At 47.5% G+C, this 15,436-nt stretch overlaps 3 protein-coding genes across 3 annotated transcripts; 1 reads left to right on the top strand and 2 right to left on the bottom strand.

Annotated features, from left to right (window-relative positions):
- Positions 1-692: 692 nt before the first annotated feature.
- LOC123120595 (autophagy-related protein 8D) lies at positions 693-4,746 on the bottom strand. The gene is made up of 5 exons (XM_044540600.1): positions 4,536-4,746; positions 4,371-4,426; positions 1,343-1,395; positions 1,139-1,257; positions 693-1,058 (listed from the first exon to the last, which is right to left on the bottom strand). The coding sequence occupies exons 1-5, from the start codon at positions 4,564-4,566 to the stop codon at positions 967-969; spliced, it is 351 nt and encodes a 116-aa protein (XP_044396535.1). The 5' UTR covers positions 4,567-4,746; the 3' UTR covers positions 693-966.
- A 78-nt stretch (positions 4,747-4,824) lies between these two features.
- LOC123120594 (THO complex subunit 4B) lies at positions 4,825-7,417 on the top strand. The gene is made up of 5 exons (XM_044540599.1): positions 4,825-5,135; positions 5,224-5,376; positions 5,729-5,797; positions 5,914-6,101; positions 6,971-7,417. The coding sequence occupies exons 1-5, from the start codon at positions 4,926-4,928 to the stop codon at positions 7,179-7,181; spliced, it is 831 nt and encodes a 276-aa protein (XP_044396534.1). The 5' UTR covers positions 4,825-4,925; the 3' UTR covers positions 7,182-7,417.
- Positions 7,418-7,527: 110 nt separating this feature from the next.
- LOC123120593 (uncharacterized) lies at positions 7,528-10,522 on the bottom strand. The gene is made up of 2 exons (XM_044540598.1): positions 9,654-10,522; positions 7,528-9,252 (listed from the first exon to the last, which is right to left on the bottom strand). Exons 1-2 carry the CDS (start codon positions 10,482-10,484, stop codon positions 7,528-7,530), a joined length of 2,556 nt encoding a protein of 851 aa, XP_044396533.1. The 5' UTR covers positions 10,485-10,522.
- Positions 10,523-15,436: the final 4,914 nt, after the last annotated feature.

Here is a 15,436-nt window from a genome sequence, read left to right as displayed (position 1 = left end):
GGTTTCGTTATCTCGTCCTAACTTCTCGGTGACATGCACCGCATGTTGGCCGACCGCATACATGGCATCCGACTCCCACATCTCTCCGTGTCTCAAAAAGAATAGAAAGGAAACTCCACCACATCCTAGTATGCCTGCACTACATATATAAAAAGTTAAATTAAAAGCATAATGTGAGAACGTCAGGTCAGCTTCGCTGTTCTTCGTGGGCGACGTGATGCCCAGAGAAGTGAGATTGACAAGTGCACACGCCAAGAAGACAACCATGATGACATCATTATTAGATCAAAAGCTGATTTTTTACAAGATAAAACGTTTTGCAGCTCAGCTGTTCTCTTTGTAAATCCAGTGTCCCCAACCGACAAAATCAGACATCGAAAGGGCTAACCAACTCCGGCCCGGGAGTGGATTGTAAAAAAACACCACATTTGAAGTTCAGTTTCAGAATTGCCATCACATTTCTTACTCGGGGCTACAAATCCCCCGGGCGTAAGTGCTATAATTTGTAGACATGTGCACGGTCTCCAAGACAACTCTTATAGTACTACTAAACCGCTACTCCAAGCAAACTCATTTTGAAATGAGTGGACACCGTGCAAACATGACGATAATAACAACGCTCGTTAGCTAAGCAATGACGCATGTACGAACATGAGCTTGGTAATGTCAACAGCTCAGCAGCAGGCGTTTACTTGTCATCACAATCAACACTTCTATTCATATATACGTCCATCCTTGCCAAAGGACTTCGCAAGCAGCATCATGCACAGGGGCATAAGTTTACTTCGGTGATACAACAATACAGTTTTTTTTCCTTTTTTCCGGGAGCAATACAGATGTGAAACGTGCAAGTAAAATAAACTAGAGATCGGCAGAGGCTGCTACACTTAACATTTAACAAGAGATTGATGTCACATATGTACACTGGGATTGGGTGCACTACGCCAAATTGCAGTCAGGCAGATGTCACCCAAATGTCTTCTCGCTGCTGTAACACATGTAGAGGAAGCCATCCTGCTTATCTTTGTACGAATCATACACGCTACCCATCAGGTTAGCTGCAAAAATTGTTAACAAATTAGTATTAATTTACAAACAGATGGATTTATGTGCAACACCAGCATGAATTAAATCTCACCGGTCTGGGGCAAGGTGTCGCGCACAAACACGAAAAGCGCCGTCCCTGGAGACAGATGTAACCTGGAGCGCAGGATGAAAATGAACTGCCCAACTGGCATGTCACAAGGAACCAGGTACCTGCAATCACAAACAAGCAATTATCAATCTGGTACATAGAATTTTAACATATCATGCATATATCTGGTCTCTGAGATATGCTTACTTCCTCTTCTCCATTTCTGGAAGATTACTCCTTGAAAACCTTTCAACAATCACCTGCAAATGCAAACATGAGCATAATGTTGGAGCAGCATATATGCAAACAGAGATACTCCATCTGATTAACAGAAACAACAGAGGGAAATGCATGTTTTTTTGTCAGAGTCTAGAAGTTGCTTAAATCCCGTCAGTTTGAGTAAATCTCTGGAGAGTAGAATGACTCGTGGGTTGGGTGAGAAATAGCAACTTTGTTTTACTTCTCCATATTCATCGTCTCATAGTCTATTTAGTATGTCACCAAGCATGAAAAATATCTTGACAACCAACAAAGAAGACGTCCTGGCATCAAATTCCAAACGCATATAGTCTCTTCTGACAGCAAGAACACACATATAAAAACAGCACAAACTAGGTCTTCTTTTTACTGATCGACATTTTTTTCTATCGGAGGGTTAACGATAGGCCTGGTTACCGACGGTTACAGGGAATCTAGATATTTTACCCGAAAATTTTTAAATGAACTTTGAATTCAATTTTTAAGGACAGAACAGGTACATTTCTACCCTACATTGCAGGCGAAGTAGAGGACGATTCAATGGTCAGCTGGAATCGTCCCTATCGTTTAGGTCATGGGTTCAAATCCTCCCAGTGGCAGCTCATTATTCTTTTTTACCTCAACATATTTGATGTAGTTTTGAACGTTGAAATTCAAATTTAACCAAATATTTTGACCGGTAACAATGTTTCTTGTGGAGGGGGAGGGCAGTTCAGGTTACCAGAAATTTCGGCCGACAAAAAAAAACCTCGCACAAGCACACTGCAGTTTCTAAGTTTATGGGGCTGTATATGTGTTCAGTTATCACTACTGAAGTGCATAAAATGGAACAGTAGCACAGTGGTATCTTTACTGAAGTGCATAAAATGGAACAGTAGCGCTGCACTTCTCCCAACCACAAAAAGTCTGGCGACAACCGACAACAAATAAAGCAGGGGTGGAGCAAGCACATGGCGACCATGGGTGATTACTGCCCAGGCTCACTGGTGTGCTGCATCGAGCGGTGATGACTTTATCTAGCCAGACATGGCCCCATGCACGCAGTCCACTTTGCTCAGGCAAAAGATAGTCATTTCATGGGTTTCTTCAGGGACAGGGCGCATTCCATGTTGGCAACAGACAAGGCCACAAGTCCAACAGAAACGAGTTCTCCTGTCCTTGGGTCCCTACCACGCTCGCCAGTTGCTCGTTTCGTTGCTCACGTTGCTAGCTGCAATTCTCATCAATTTTGAGGTGTGGTGACTAGTGATATGAAATTTGACTTCGTAGCTCGGTGTTGCTCTTTGCATGGCGATTTCTGAATTGTGGAATTTGGCATTTAGCCTTTGGGATGATTTAGTTTGAGCTCAATTAACTTGTTTAATACAAGAATTACAATCACAATCACTACAACTTAGAAATGCATAGGCACATGTAGGATCACCCCAGACTCTGCATCAATCAATGCACACCACCTTAATATGTGTTCCACACGATGCCGAACAAATCAGCTTACGATGGGAAAACAAACTGAAAGACAAATTGTTAAAATGTGGCCAGCTTTGGCAGAACCAACCTTATTAATGAGGAAATCAAAAGGCAAAACACCTACGATGCTACCAACGAAGCAGAGTCCTCTTACTTTTATTATCACATATGAACATTTACATATGTGTCATGTATATGCATTCTTTAACCTCATAAATCTCTACTATTAAAGGAGAGTTGGTGGTCATACGTCCGTTGGTGAAGCATCCCCTCTCCCACGTTCTTCATTAACTCAATTAAATCAAATCAAGTCTTTTGCAGGGCCCGTGTTGGTGGGTGTAAGGTAATTGCATTAACCCAACCAAATAAAATCAATCCAGCTATATGCTGGAAACAGGCAATCAAATCAAATATTTTGTAGCGTCCCGTTGGTGGGTGTAAGGTAATTGCATAACTCAACTAAATCAAATTGTTCCATGTATATGTCAGACACGACCAACCAAATCAAATCTTTTGCATTAACTCAATCAAATCAAATCCTGCATTAGAATATGGTGGGTGTAAGGTATATGTCGGACACAATTGGTGTTCAAACACTAGAATATGTATGTCACCGTTGTAACGCACAGGCAATTAGCTAGTACTATCATGGATTTGCAGTTCTCAAATTTGGTGCTTCATATCATACTAATTAATTGCCCGTGAGTTGCAACAGGGGCATAAATATTCTAATGGTTCAACACAAATCATGTCCGACACATACTTTACATCCACCATATTCTTGATTTTGTTAAGATTTAATTTGATTTGAGTATGTGCACGGGGAGGCAAGATTTATTTATTTATTTAGTTAAGGTTTTGGTAAGAGTTGATATGGATAAGAGAAGGCAAGGAAAGTTTTGATTTAGTTGAGGTTTTGATAAGATTTGATTTGATTGAGTTAATGCAGGACATGGTTTTGTCAAGATTTGATTGAGTTAATGCAGGACATGGTTTTCAGTAAGACAAGAAAGGAAAGTACTGTTTTGATTTAGATTATTCCAAACCAAGGAGGGGGGACATGGACAGAAAAAATCCAACATAGGGGAAAGGAGGAGGTGAGGAAAACGTAGGTTAATGCAGGACATGGTTTTACTTTATTTTATTTTTTCCAAACACCCTGGTTATGGATTTCAACTTAAGCACTTAACCTTGCGGTTTACGCAGGCTGCAACAATCTTCCTGACCCCCATTGAAATTGAGCACAGCTGAAAAACTTGACAAGTAAAAGCTATAACTTGGTAGAATTATTTCCATTTTTTCTCACCCGTCAAACCTTATCTAGAGCCGAACCACACTATCTAAAAGAGGCAACAAAGTACAGTTCAATTCAATTCAATCAATCAATCAAAGAGGTCGGTTGCTAATCTAGTATGCCCGGGCCTCGGGAACCCTATCCTAATCCTAATTGGTACTGTAGCAGGTAGTACATCAAGTTTCGGTTCGGCGAGGTATAGAGAGAGAGACATACGGGGATCCTGCCGGGGTACTTGGCGATCATGGCGGCCGACTCATTCGCCCTCTCCTCTGCATCCATCCATCAGAAAATTCAGCGCCCGAACGAGACGCAGACTGATAATAATTCAGAAAGAAAAGGAGGGGGGGGGGGGGGGGGGGGGGGGGTTAGCATGCTTACCCAGGGTGAATTCCTTCTTGAAGGATTTCATCCTCCCCCTTGCTGGTTCTCGCGGAGTCGATTGCTGGTGTCGCTGCTGCTGTTTCTTGTTTGAATCGCGGATAGATTGTTGTCAATGGCGAAGTCGGTCAAGTTATCCCTTCCCTTCCCCTCGGAAAGAGGAGGAAGAAGATGACACGATACATACGCTAGAAGCCCAGCCCAGCCCGTCTCGAGCCGACGGGTAGTAGTAGACCGGCCCGGCCCAATGCAGACCGGGCTTCTTCTTCTTGTCTCTCTCTTGTGTGCCAATTAATTATCGCTGCCGTCTCCTCCCCACGACTCCACTCTCCTCTCCCTCCTCCGCCGCCGCCGCAGCCGCCGTGCGAATCTATCTCGAGGGTGGGGGAGATGGCGGACGCCCTGGACATGTCCCTCGACGACCTCATCTCCAAGAACAAGTCATCCTCCCAGCGCGGCCGTGGCCGCCGCAACCCGGCCTCGGGCTCGGGCTCTGGCTCCGCGTCGGGGGGACCCGCACCCGCCGGCCGCCGCTTCCAGGCTCGCGCCGCCACCCGCGCTGCCGCCGCGCCCTACCACCAATTCAACTTCCAGCCCCCGGTATGGTGAACTACTCCTCCTAATTCAGAGATCTGGAGCTCACTCAACCTAAACTTGCCTTCTGTTTCCCGGGGGTGGGGGAGCACAGGCGCCGGCGGTTTTTGCATATGCTGCCCAGCAGGCCCATGCCCATGCCCACGCCCAGGCGATGGCCATGGTGGCGCCGCCGACCGGGGTCGAAACGGGCACCAAGCTGTACATCTCCAACCTCGACTACAATGTCTCCAACGAGGACATCAAGGTAAGACCAGTAGACCCTCCTACTCCTAGAACCCTAGGAATAGCAGTCTCTGTTCTCCTGTGCGTGTTACCCATCTCAGCACACCTGTAACCTGGTTTCGACAGTAGGATAACAACTTAATCCACAGCTTCATCCTGAAGAAGAAGTTGACAAGGCTACCAATTATTTAGCTCTTTTTTGACACCATCTATGGAATCCAAGTTTCCATTATTCATATTGTTCTTTTACTGTCCAACCATACCACCGTACGCATTGGAGTAGACAAGGCTCCGAATTATTTAGCTCCACGCCTTTAGAGCAACCAGGGGATTCTCTTAAGTCACTCTATAAACATGCTGCTTAATTTGCCCAGGAACTCTTTGCTGAGGTGGGCGATCTCAAGAGGTACTCCATTAACTACGACAAGAGTGGAAGATCAAAGGTATTTACTATTTAGCCCTTACGCATCTCAACTTTGTTGCAGTATCTGCCTTTGGACACCTTTCACGTAGTTTGAGTGCTCACAGATCACCTCATTACTGTAACTCCATTCGCCAGGGAACTGCAGAGGTTATATTTTCAAGGAAATCAGATGCTCTAGCTGCTCTAAAGAGGTACAACAATGTGCAGCTTGACGGCAAACCTATGAAAATTGAGGTCATTGGAACAAATATTGAGGCACCACCACCACCTGCTATTTTTACTTTGAATACCCCGACGATAGGAAACTTCATTCCTTCCTACAGGTTAGTAGCAGATATCACATTTACTGAATTTTCTTACTGCTAAAATTGTTACTTGTCAAAATTACTGTCAAGCTAAAACTGTCTTCTAAGCACAATCCTTAGTTCCTTACCCTTTGGGTTGATTAGCGTTCGCACAATTAGGCAGCAGCTTCCACTGGCTGTTAAAGATTCATTAACATGGTTGGTATTCATGTATTGTGTAGTTAGTGACTAACTTAGCATGTTGTTAGTTGGACAGTTTGTGTCATTGGACCGTCTTCGTCGTCCAAAGTGCAAGCAAGGCATGAATTACCTTTGCCTGCATCATTTCTAGTAAAATCTTGTATGTTGTGGTACTTCTAATGCATTACTGTGTCTCGATGTTCAGCATTGTTTTGTTTATTTGCCCAACTTGCTATCTGAGGGCTGAGGCAAGCGAAACTAGCCAACATGAGCAATAACTTTGAGAAGCAAGGGTATGTGTTGGTCCTTGTTGCCTCAGGAGCTTAAAATGAGTGCGTGCGCGTGCACCAGGACATGGACCAGGACCAGGACCAAAACATGACCAAAGGGAGAGCAAGTAGACCTTGCCCATAGGGATAGCCAATTAGGCAAATATTTTGCCTTGCCCATGGCAGCAAGGAATTTTTAGCTCCCCCTAAGCTCCCAACCTTGCCAATTTCTTGGGCTTGCAAAGGAACCAAATATGCTTGTCAAAAAGATTACACTTTCAATTAGAGATTCTCACAAGTATGAGTCAAAATAAAGTTAGTTCTATTAATCACCCTGTTCAATTTGCATTGTCATATATGCATTTTCAATCGTGTTGCGCTAATTCTTTTGGAAGATTTTGAGCAAGTGACATATCTAGTGGTACTGGATATTTGCAGTGGCGGACGTGGAAGGGGCGGTGATGGTGGTCGGGGATGGCCTCGGGGCAGAGGTGGATTCGGCGGGCGTAGTGCTGCAGGGCGTGGTCGAGGGCGCGGTGATGTTGGCCGTGGGCGAGGGAGGGGAGGGCGTGGCAGTCAGCCGGTTTCTGCCAATGATCTAGACGCAGACTTGGACAAGTACCACTCGGAGGCGATGCAGACCAGCTAAATGGCTTTGGCCCTGCCGCACCTGCATCCTGCACAGCCATTAGCCTTGTGTAGGAATAGATGCGGCCATGTATTTTAGATTGTAATTTGTGAGACAAATGAAGCGTCTGTCTTTGTTGTGTGATGATCAAGGTGGTGCGTTCCATTGTAGCTCTAGTTTCTCTTCCTCTGAGTTGTAGCAGTTGAGACGGTTGGACCAAGATGAGATTTTTATAAAGGGTGATCACAAGTGTTACATTTGCTGTCTGTTGATAGTAGTACATGAGTGTTTGTTTTTCCTTTGAACAATGCAGTGCATTGATAGTAAGATGTGGTACATGAACATAGTACGAACAAGGTAGGCAGCATCAGCGACAAGGTTGGAGACTGAGGTTCAGCATGTGAGCCTCCAGCTGCTGTGCCTCCTTCATCATCTCCCCCATGCAAAACCCAATCGAGCCCAGGCAAACAGCAGCCAACTGCTCTTCTTCCTCCTCCTGCTGCTGCTGTGACAGTGCCTCCCTCGCATGTCCGAGGAAGGACTTGACCACCGCCATGTCCTCGCAGAAGATTCCTTTGCCGGCTTCAAGGTCGACATCCTCCTCAAGCAGTGTCTCCAGGGACGCGGAGAGGGCGCTGTGGAAGCGCTTCATGTCCGCGCCTAGTTGCCGGCTGCCGCCGGCGGTGTCGATGAGGGTGGCTCGGGCGTGCTGGTAGAGCCCAATCAGCTGCGCGATCCTGCTCAGGCTGCCATGAACCTTGTCGTAGCAGCTGGTTGGGAACGGCGCCAGCCACAGAAAGTTGGGCTCGCTGCCCGCCTCCACCGCGTACTTCTTCAGCAGCGCCACCTGCTCCAGCAACGTCTTGTGCTGCTGCTGCTGCTTCGCTGACGACGTGGGTGCCAGTCCAACCACACACTCCCGCAGCGCGGCGATGCAGCGGTGGAGCTGCGCCCTGGCCCTGGCGGTCGGCCTGGCCTTGCGCTGGAACACGAGGTCCGTCGCGACTGTGCAGGACAGGCCAATGAAGGTCTCCACGAGCCTGGTGATGGTGAAGGCCATGGGCGCCTCGTCGTACCTCCGTCCCACGATGATGATGCCTGACAGCGCGGCGGCGACACCGCCCGCGGGGCCGTATGCACGGCTGCGCTTGAGGAAGGTGGCGAGGACGATCCAGGGGAGGAGCGCCAGGAAGCGGAGCTCCATGAGGTGCGGCTGCTGCGAGAGGAGGCAGCCCAGCACGCCGTATACGGAGCCGATGGCGGTGCCGTGCGCACGCGCGATGGCCACGGCCCACGTGGAGTCACGGCCGGCGGTCATGGTGGTGGCGACGATGAGGCCGGACCAGAAGCCGTGGTCGTTGTTGAAGAGAAGGCCGAGAAGGACGGCGAGGCCCAGCGACACGGCGCACTTGGCCGCCGTCATCACCCTCTCCCATTCCAGCCCCCACCTCAACCACACGCTTTTCATATTCTGCTTCTTGGACGTCTTCTCCATGTCGCCAGTCTTATTTGGCGCCTCGTGTTCTTGCAGCTGGTCTTCTTCTTCTCCGCTGCTGGCATGTGCTCCTTCTTCCTCTTCTTCTTCGGACAGGTAGAAGTCGTCGTCGTCGGTTGATTCGTCGGCTGCTGTGACCGCCGGGGTTACCTTGCTGCAGGTGGTAGTCTTGGTCTGATCCGGATGAGAAGAGGCCAACTGCTGCAGGGTGCCACGACGGAGGAGATGCATGGAGAAGAGGAAGAGGAAAGGAGACAGCTCCTCGTGCCTCTCCGGCAACAACGTCGTCATCGTATCGGTAGTCAACATTAATGGTGATTGTTTGTTGATGGTCGTCTTGGTCATGGCGACGCTGGTGGCGGCGGTGCTGCTGCAATGGTGGTGGCGATGTGTAGTGAGCATGGAGAGGCGTATCTGGTCTCTCATATGCTCCAACCAGCTGCTGCATATCATAGGGCTGGTGCCGGCGATGGCCGTGCTGGTGAGCGCAATCTCCATTCCCTTGATGGGCATCTCGATGCGGCCGTGGTCTACCACCGCCTGCTGCGGCATCCACCGCCTGAGCACTGCTGGCACTCTCTCCCACTGCAAATCTCCCTGCACGCGTGCATGTAGTAATCCAAGTTTAGTTCATCATATATACGTACCAGATCCGTGCAAATTAAGCTGATCACATGCATGCTTCTACTGCCTAAATATAGTATAATAGTGGTAACTCGCATGCATGCGGCATGCCGAAGACCAAAGTCATACTACTACTCGTTTTCTGACGAGGACTCCAATAGTACCAGGTAGCACTAGCGCTGCATTGTAGTGCTGGTCTACTTTTGGCATCTAGCAAGCTCTTTCGGTAGCTAAGCATGCACCCAACTGACGCAAGCAGGAATTTAGCACTAGATATGAACGAATGAATCTATGATACGCATGACATACATGACCACTTTGTTAAAAAGAAAGATTTGTACTTATTCTCATGCACGATCGTTAAATTAAATTACCTTAACGGCGGCGATGGGGCGGAGGAGGGCGGCGCTTGCGGACGCGAGACGGTTGGCCTGTGACATGCACGCTGCCATGCACCATCGCCGCCGTCTACCAGATGCCGCGGCTGTTTCCTGGCCATCATCCACGCAGGCGGTGTCGTTGGCGGTGAGGAGGAACGCGTCGACGAGCACCCTCACCCTCTCCGCGGCGGTCTCCATGTAGGCCCTGCTCTTGTCCTCCACCTCCCGGGTGGCCAGCCGCGGGCAAGGCAGCAGCACCGCCAGCAAGGCGGCCGCCACCCCCAGCGCCGTGCACAGCACCACGTTGGCGGGGTGCTCCAGCACCAGCTCGTGGCTCGTGCGGTCCCCTCGCCTGAACTTGGCTACGTAGATAATGATGATCTGCCCCAGCGCGATCCGCTTCGCCACGGGGCCCGGCGACTCCGGCAGCGCCACCGCGAACGTGCTCAGCGCCACCACGGCCGACGTGGCCAGCACCGACTCGGCGGCGCCCGTGCGGTGCGCCAGCCACAGCGCCAGGACGGAAGGGACGGCGCCCATGACGGTGGCGTGGAGCGCGCTGGCCGTGGCGCGCAGGGCGGTGCCGACGGTGGCGTCCGTGACGATGATGACGGTCACGACGTAGGAGAAGGCAGGGAAGGTGAGGTGGCGCTTGAGGGGCGGCGGCGCGTAGACGGACACGACGCCCACGATGGTGCAGGCCAGGGCGGCACGGAGGCCCGACGCGAGGGACGGGCGCCAGCGCCGGCTCGTGCTGGTCCACATGGACGACGGCGGTGCCACCGCGCTCACGTTGTTGTTGTTGTTGATTGCATCCATGCCCATGCTCGAGGCTCGACTGGATCACGCACGGTGCATGCGAAGTGAGAAGACGACGGATGGAGAGCTTGGTGGGTAGTACATGTACGCATGTGCTTATATAGCTATATAGCTAGTTAGCTACCACCGCATGAGGTCGTCATTGTATACTGCCTGGGCTGCAAAGTAGGCGCTTGGTGCTAGTGGCCATTCTGGTTGCTCCACTGCTTTTCACTACGTATAGACGTCAGCCATGGATGTGACATGCATGTTGCGTATACAAAGACACATCACACATGCATGGATGATACTGTGATGTCAAAAATATGGGAATTAGTTGGCTTTTATATATGCTTATTAGATAGAGAGCGCGTGCTCTAGTTAACTTATGTCCAATCCGCTCCCATCTTGAGAGTTCTTAGATTTGCAGACTTACAAAACCGCATGAATGGAAGAAAAAAACACCTAACTATGATATATACTCCCTCCGTCCTAAAATAAGTGTCGATGATTAGTGCAAAATTAGTAAAAATTGTACTAAATCGGGGACACTTAGTTTGGGACGAGGGGGTAGAAGTTTATGTAGGAATACAAAACAGAGAACTGAAAACACACATGAATTTCGTAGATTAGTGGAAATAGGAGGGACATAAGAACCGTAATAAGAGCAGCCAAATTAAAATCAAATCACAGACATAAGTGAAATAAAGATGTTGCAGGTCCTCATCGAGTTTTTCATATGCATTGAAATTCTACAAAAAGGTATGTGTAAATCATGTAGCTTTTGTGTTTTTTTCCTTGAAACTGGTATAAAATTAAATTAGTTGAGCGTAGGAGGAACTATCCTCAAATTAAACACAAATGATAAGTGTCAAACGTGTGGCACGAAGCAATCGTGCCCTGATGTTTTTTACAACTAAAGTTGTCATCCGAAAAGAAAAAACAAACTAATCAAAACTGAAACTTGCCCTCCGAAAAGAAAGTTGTCATGCTTGACAACTAAAGTTGTCATTCTGCCATAAGAAACGTTCGAAATTGTCATGTGTTCGTGTTACGCGTGTGACATTTATCAGGGTCCTAATAGGCAGAAAGTGGTATAAAAGAAAATTTTTCTTTTTTTACTTGTCAAATTGATTATATAGTGCTGCCGGCAAGGACGGAAATATCTGAAAGTGAGATCAAAGGATAGTGTTCTTGTCTCTTTTTTTTCCTCCTTACTCCCCTTTGAATCAATGGGATGGGTATATGTCACCAAAAAAACTTTCCACCTAATAATGGATCAAATGAGCCATTCGAAGGGGCGTCTTAATTAGTTACCAGAATACAATTCTATAGGTACTAGAAGATGCCTTCAAGTTGCAGCAGAATTTCTTTTTGGAAACCCGGCAAAAGGTGCAAAGGAAATTCTTAGTTAGCGATATTTTACATATATACATGCGATGATTGAGGTTTTTTTTGCGGGAATAATACTTGTATTACTCATTTATCAGGTCCTTACAATCGTCTAGGACAAACTTCAAAACATCCTCAGGCTCGAGCCAATCCAAGTCACTGTCCGACCCTCTATTCTAGCAAAACTGGCGAGCCTATCACTCGCTTTGTTTTGACAGCAAGGAACATGAGTAATACAAGATTGCCTAAGACTTAACAGAAATTTAATTTCACCAACCAAAGAAGCATAAATTGAGCGATCCACCTCGCCACAACAAATCATCTCCACCGCCGTGTACTCGAGTCCATCTTAATTTCAATCGGATGATCTTGAATTGCGAAAGATAGTCCTTCCATACATGCACACAACTGAGCTTCTAGGGCGTCTCTACACGAGAACAAAGTTCTGCAGGATGAGGAGACAACAGAACCATCAACATTATGCAGAATCATCCCAGCTCCCGCGCCACCATCCGACGAGTAAGACCCATCCGTATTAAGCTTTACCCATCAAATTAATTTGGATGACATGCATAACTAGGTCTATGTCAAAGAAAGTATTACCAACAATATCAGCATGGGTAGTCGGATTGTTTAACTGTTTTCTGCCAAATGGCGGTGAACTGGTGATCATGTACATTCAGTCTGGATGTGTTGGCAGTCATCGAAATAAGCACAAAAGAGAAACTGAAGATCTATATGCAATATTGTAAAAAGAGCGATGCATGGAAGCTCATCAAAACCAGAATAATAGTCGGTTGTGTTTAATTCTTAATTGGTTTGCTCTCGATAGTATGCGTGCACCCAATCTGGAACCCTAAATGGGCTGAGAAAAGAGTGATATGATGTACTGTCTTCACCATATATAGAAGAGGAAATTAGCACTAATTCCGTGGGGACCATTGGCTTAACATATACAGATGCCCTTCGCTTACAACCACAAGCTCTAAACTCTGTTAGGTGGTGGAATCTCAATGTTAGCAGGGCCACATAAAATTCTAACCAAATTAACCAAGTCCTGCATGATCGGTTCCATTCTTCTCATATGATTGTCGCACATGCATACAGACATGCCTAAATCTATGATCCTTCTCTTTATAAATGTACGATGTTTTAGAAATTGTAAAATATCTCTTCAGATTATACTTTAGGTTCAGACACAAATTTTCATGATAGTATAATTGAATCAAACGAAAATGTGTTCAAGAATACTCTTGTTTTATGCCAGTATAGTGAATAGAAGACTATAGTTACTATGAAACGTCAATATGTCTTAAGTACTCCAGTCGAACTCACTTTTATAATGAATTATTTTATGTGAAGCAATATATTTTTCAAAAACACCGACAATCCAAGTGTTGGGTAGGGAGACCGTATCAATGCCCTGAAGGACTTGAATATAGATATTGTGGAAGGAGATCAATATTCTGAAAGTTTTATACATATATTCCGAGGCTCGAAAGGAGATCAATGCCCTGAAGGTTTTATACATATATCTTGATCTTCGCTCAAAAGGTGTAGGATGCATGTGTTTGTTCTAGATGAAACTAATGCTTGGTTCATATGCATACAAGCATGCATGGTGTGAGTAGATTGCTTGGCGAGGCTCAAGGGGTGGTGCTACTGTACTATAGTTAGTCGATGACAGGAATCAATGCGTTCCACCTCAACATGCAGGGGAACATATATAAGTGGATCCCGTTTCTTTCAACAATGTTTGACGTATCAAACCATTCAGATGGAGAGGGAGCATGAGATGTGGCGACCAGAGGATTCTAGCTTGCTGGTGACCGAACTTGGCAAGGCCGGAGTGGCCTCAGGAGGCCATGAAAGGTTGAATGCCAGGGTTAAAAGTGGGTTCGCTTAGCTCGGCCAACGAGCATATGTATTTATATTTATATTTGTAAGAAAGAATTCCACTTTGGTCTCTCTAGCCATAGCCAGCTTTAGATGGTGCATATATAGCTGTTTTTCTAAAGTGACTGCTAGAGAGAGAGGGAGAGAGAGAGACTGTCAAGTCAGAGAGAGAGATGGGATCTGGTGGTGGTTTGCCGTGCAGTCGGCCACGTACGGCCTGCCGTCCCTAGTTGCACCCGCAGCAGTGCAGTGGCTGAGCCAGGAAGAATATCTGAGGTAGCTTTGGCCCTTGGATTGCACGGAAGGGGCACCTGATGTCCCTACCTAATTTCCTCCCTTCTAAATCAGCCTGGTGGCCAGCATACCTAGAACAAAGTTGGTTAAAGGCAGGCCTTCCCTCTTCTCTTTCTAGTGCACCTTCAACACGCACGCATGCACCATATTTCCCGGTTGCATTGACTGCGTATGCATGGATGCCCACAAATGTGTATATTGCTCTTGCTCATGCCATGCTCCAATATGTACTTTCGTCTTCTTCTTTAATTTGAACCGGCCTGGCTCGATCGGCCACTTGACGATCAAAGCGTCCCTGGCCACTTGTTTTGTACAACGTCAAAATGTTCATTTTGTTCTTCAGGACCTTTAATCTCGTTTCTAGTGCCATCGCAAAAAAAATTGTTTTCTAGTAAATGGCAGAGCTCCTACCAAACACAAGAATGAGGCCCAAGCACGAGTGGGACACATTCCATTTCACTTGGTGATTCATACAGTATGTACGAATTGCACGATATATTGCTCATGCAAAGACACGTATATATGATGTACAAAGGTGGGCCACGACCTCAACTATACAAGGAACTAGGAGGTGGGCGCAATACACAGATATGCACAACCCATATACTCAACACACCCCCGCAGTCAAAGCGGCACCGCTGCTGAAGCAAAGACTGGACCGGAACTCCTCAAAAGACGCCGTAGGCAAGCCCTTGGTCATGATATCTGCAAATTGTTGGGAAGTAGGAACGTGTAGAACACGAATATGGCCAAGAGCCACCTGTTCCGAACAAAATGAATATCCAACTCAATATGCTTGGTCCGACGATGATGTACCGGGTTGGCGGAGAGGTAGACCGCCGAAACGTTGTCGCGGTAGACCATCATAGCACGGTCGACAGGACAAGAGAGCTCCTGAACAAGCTGGCGAAGCCACGAACACTCGGCGACGACGTTGGCCACCGCACGATACTCAGCCTCAACACTGGAGCGAGAGACCGTAGGCTGCCGCTTGGACGACCACGAGATGAGTGAAGGTCCAAGGAAGACACAATAGCCCGAGGTAGAGCGACGAGTGTCAGGGCAGCCCGTCCAGTCTGCATCGGAGTAGGCGGTGAGGGTGGTGTCGGCAGAGGCGTGGAGCGTGACGCCAAGATCCATAGTGCCACAGACATAGCGGAGAATCCACTTGACAGCGGCCCAGTGAACGTCCCGAAGAGCATGCATATGAAGACACACCTGTTGCACGGCATACTGGATCTCCGATCGAGTCGGAGTGAGGTACTGGAGAGCACCAACAATGGACCGGTAGAATGCAGCATCCGAAGCAGGAGAACCATCCATGGCAGAGAGCTTGGCCTTCGTATCAACAGGTGTAGCGGCGGGCTCGCAGTTAAGCATGCCAGCACGATCCAGGA

The sequence above is a fragment of the Triticum aestivum genome, chromosome 5D (assembly GCF_018294505.1).
Source record: "Triticum aestivum cultivar Chinese Spring chromosome 5D, IWGSC CS RefSeq v2.1, whole genome shotgun sequence".
Taxonomy (NCBI): Eukaryota; Viridiplantae; Streptophyta; class Magnoliopsida; order Poales; family Poaceae; genus Triticum; species Triticum aestivum.
The sequence above is the reverse complement of the archived record's forward strand: the minus strand, read 5'-3'. Positions and strand labels throughout refer to the sequence as shown.

What these genes read in the sequence shown, in the direction of transcription:
- LOC123120593 (XM_044540598.1), bottom strand. Translation starts at nt 10,484, where the DNA reads ATGGGCATGGATGCAATCAACAACAACAACAACGTGAGCGCGGTGGCA. An exon ending in GCCCCATCGCCGCCGTTAAG is followed by an intron (nt 9,253 to 9,653) that starts GTAATTTAATTT and finishes GCACGCGTGCAG; the next exon opens with GGAGATTTGCAGTGGGAGAG.
- LOC123120594 (XM_044540599.1), top strand. Translation starts at nt 4,926, where the DNA reads ATGGCGGACGCCCTGGACATGTCCCTCGACGACCTCATCTCCAAGAAC. An exon ending in AATTCAACTTCCAGCCCCCG is followed by an intron (nt 5,136 to 5,223) that starts GTATGGTGAACT and finishes GGGGGAGCACAG; the next exon opens with GCGCCGGCGGTTTTTGCATA. An exon ending in AACTTCATTCCTTCCTACAG is followed by an intron (nt 6,102 to 6,970) that starts GTTAGTAGCAGA and finishes GGATATTTGCAG; the next exon opens with TGGCGGACGTGGAAGGGGCG.
- LOC123120595 (XM_044540600.1), bottom strand. Translation starts at nt 4,566, where the DNA reads ATGAAATCCTTCAAGAAGGAATTCACCCTGG. An exon ending in CAAGAAGGAATTCACCCTGG is followed by an intron (nt 4,427 to 4,535) that starts GTAAGCATGCTA and finishes GGATGGATGCAG; the next exon opens with AGGAGAGGGCGAATGAGTCG. An exon ending in AGTACCCCGGCAGGATCCCC is followed by an intron (nt 1,396 to 4,370) that starts GTATGTCTCTCT and finishes TTGCATTTGCAG; the next exon opens with GTGATTGTTGAAAGGTTTTC.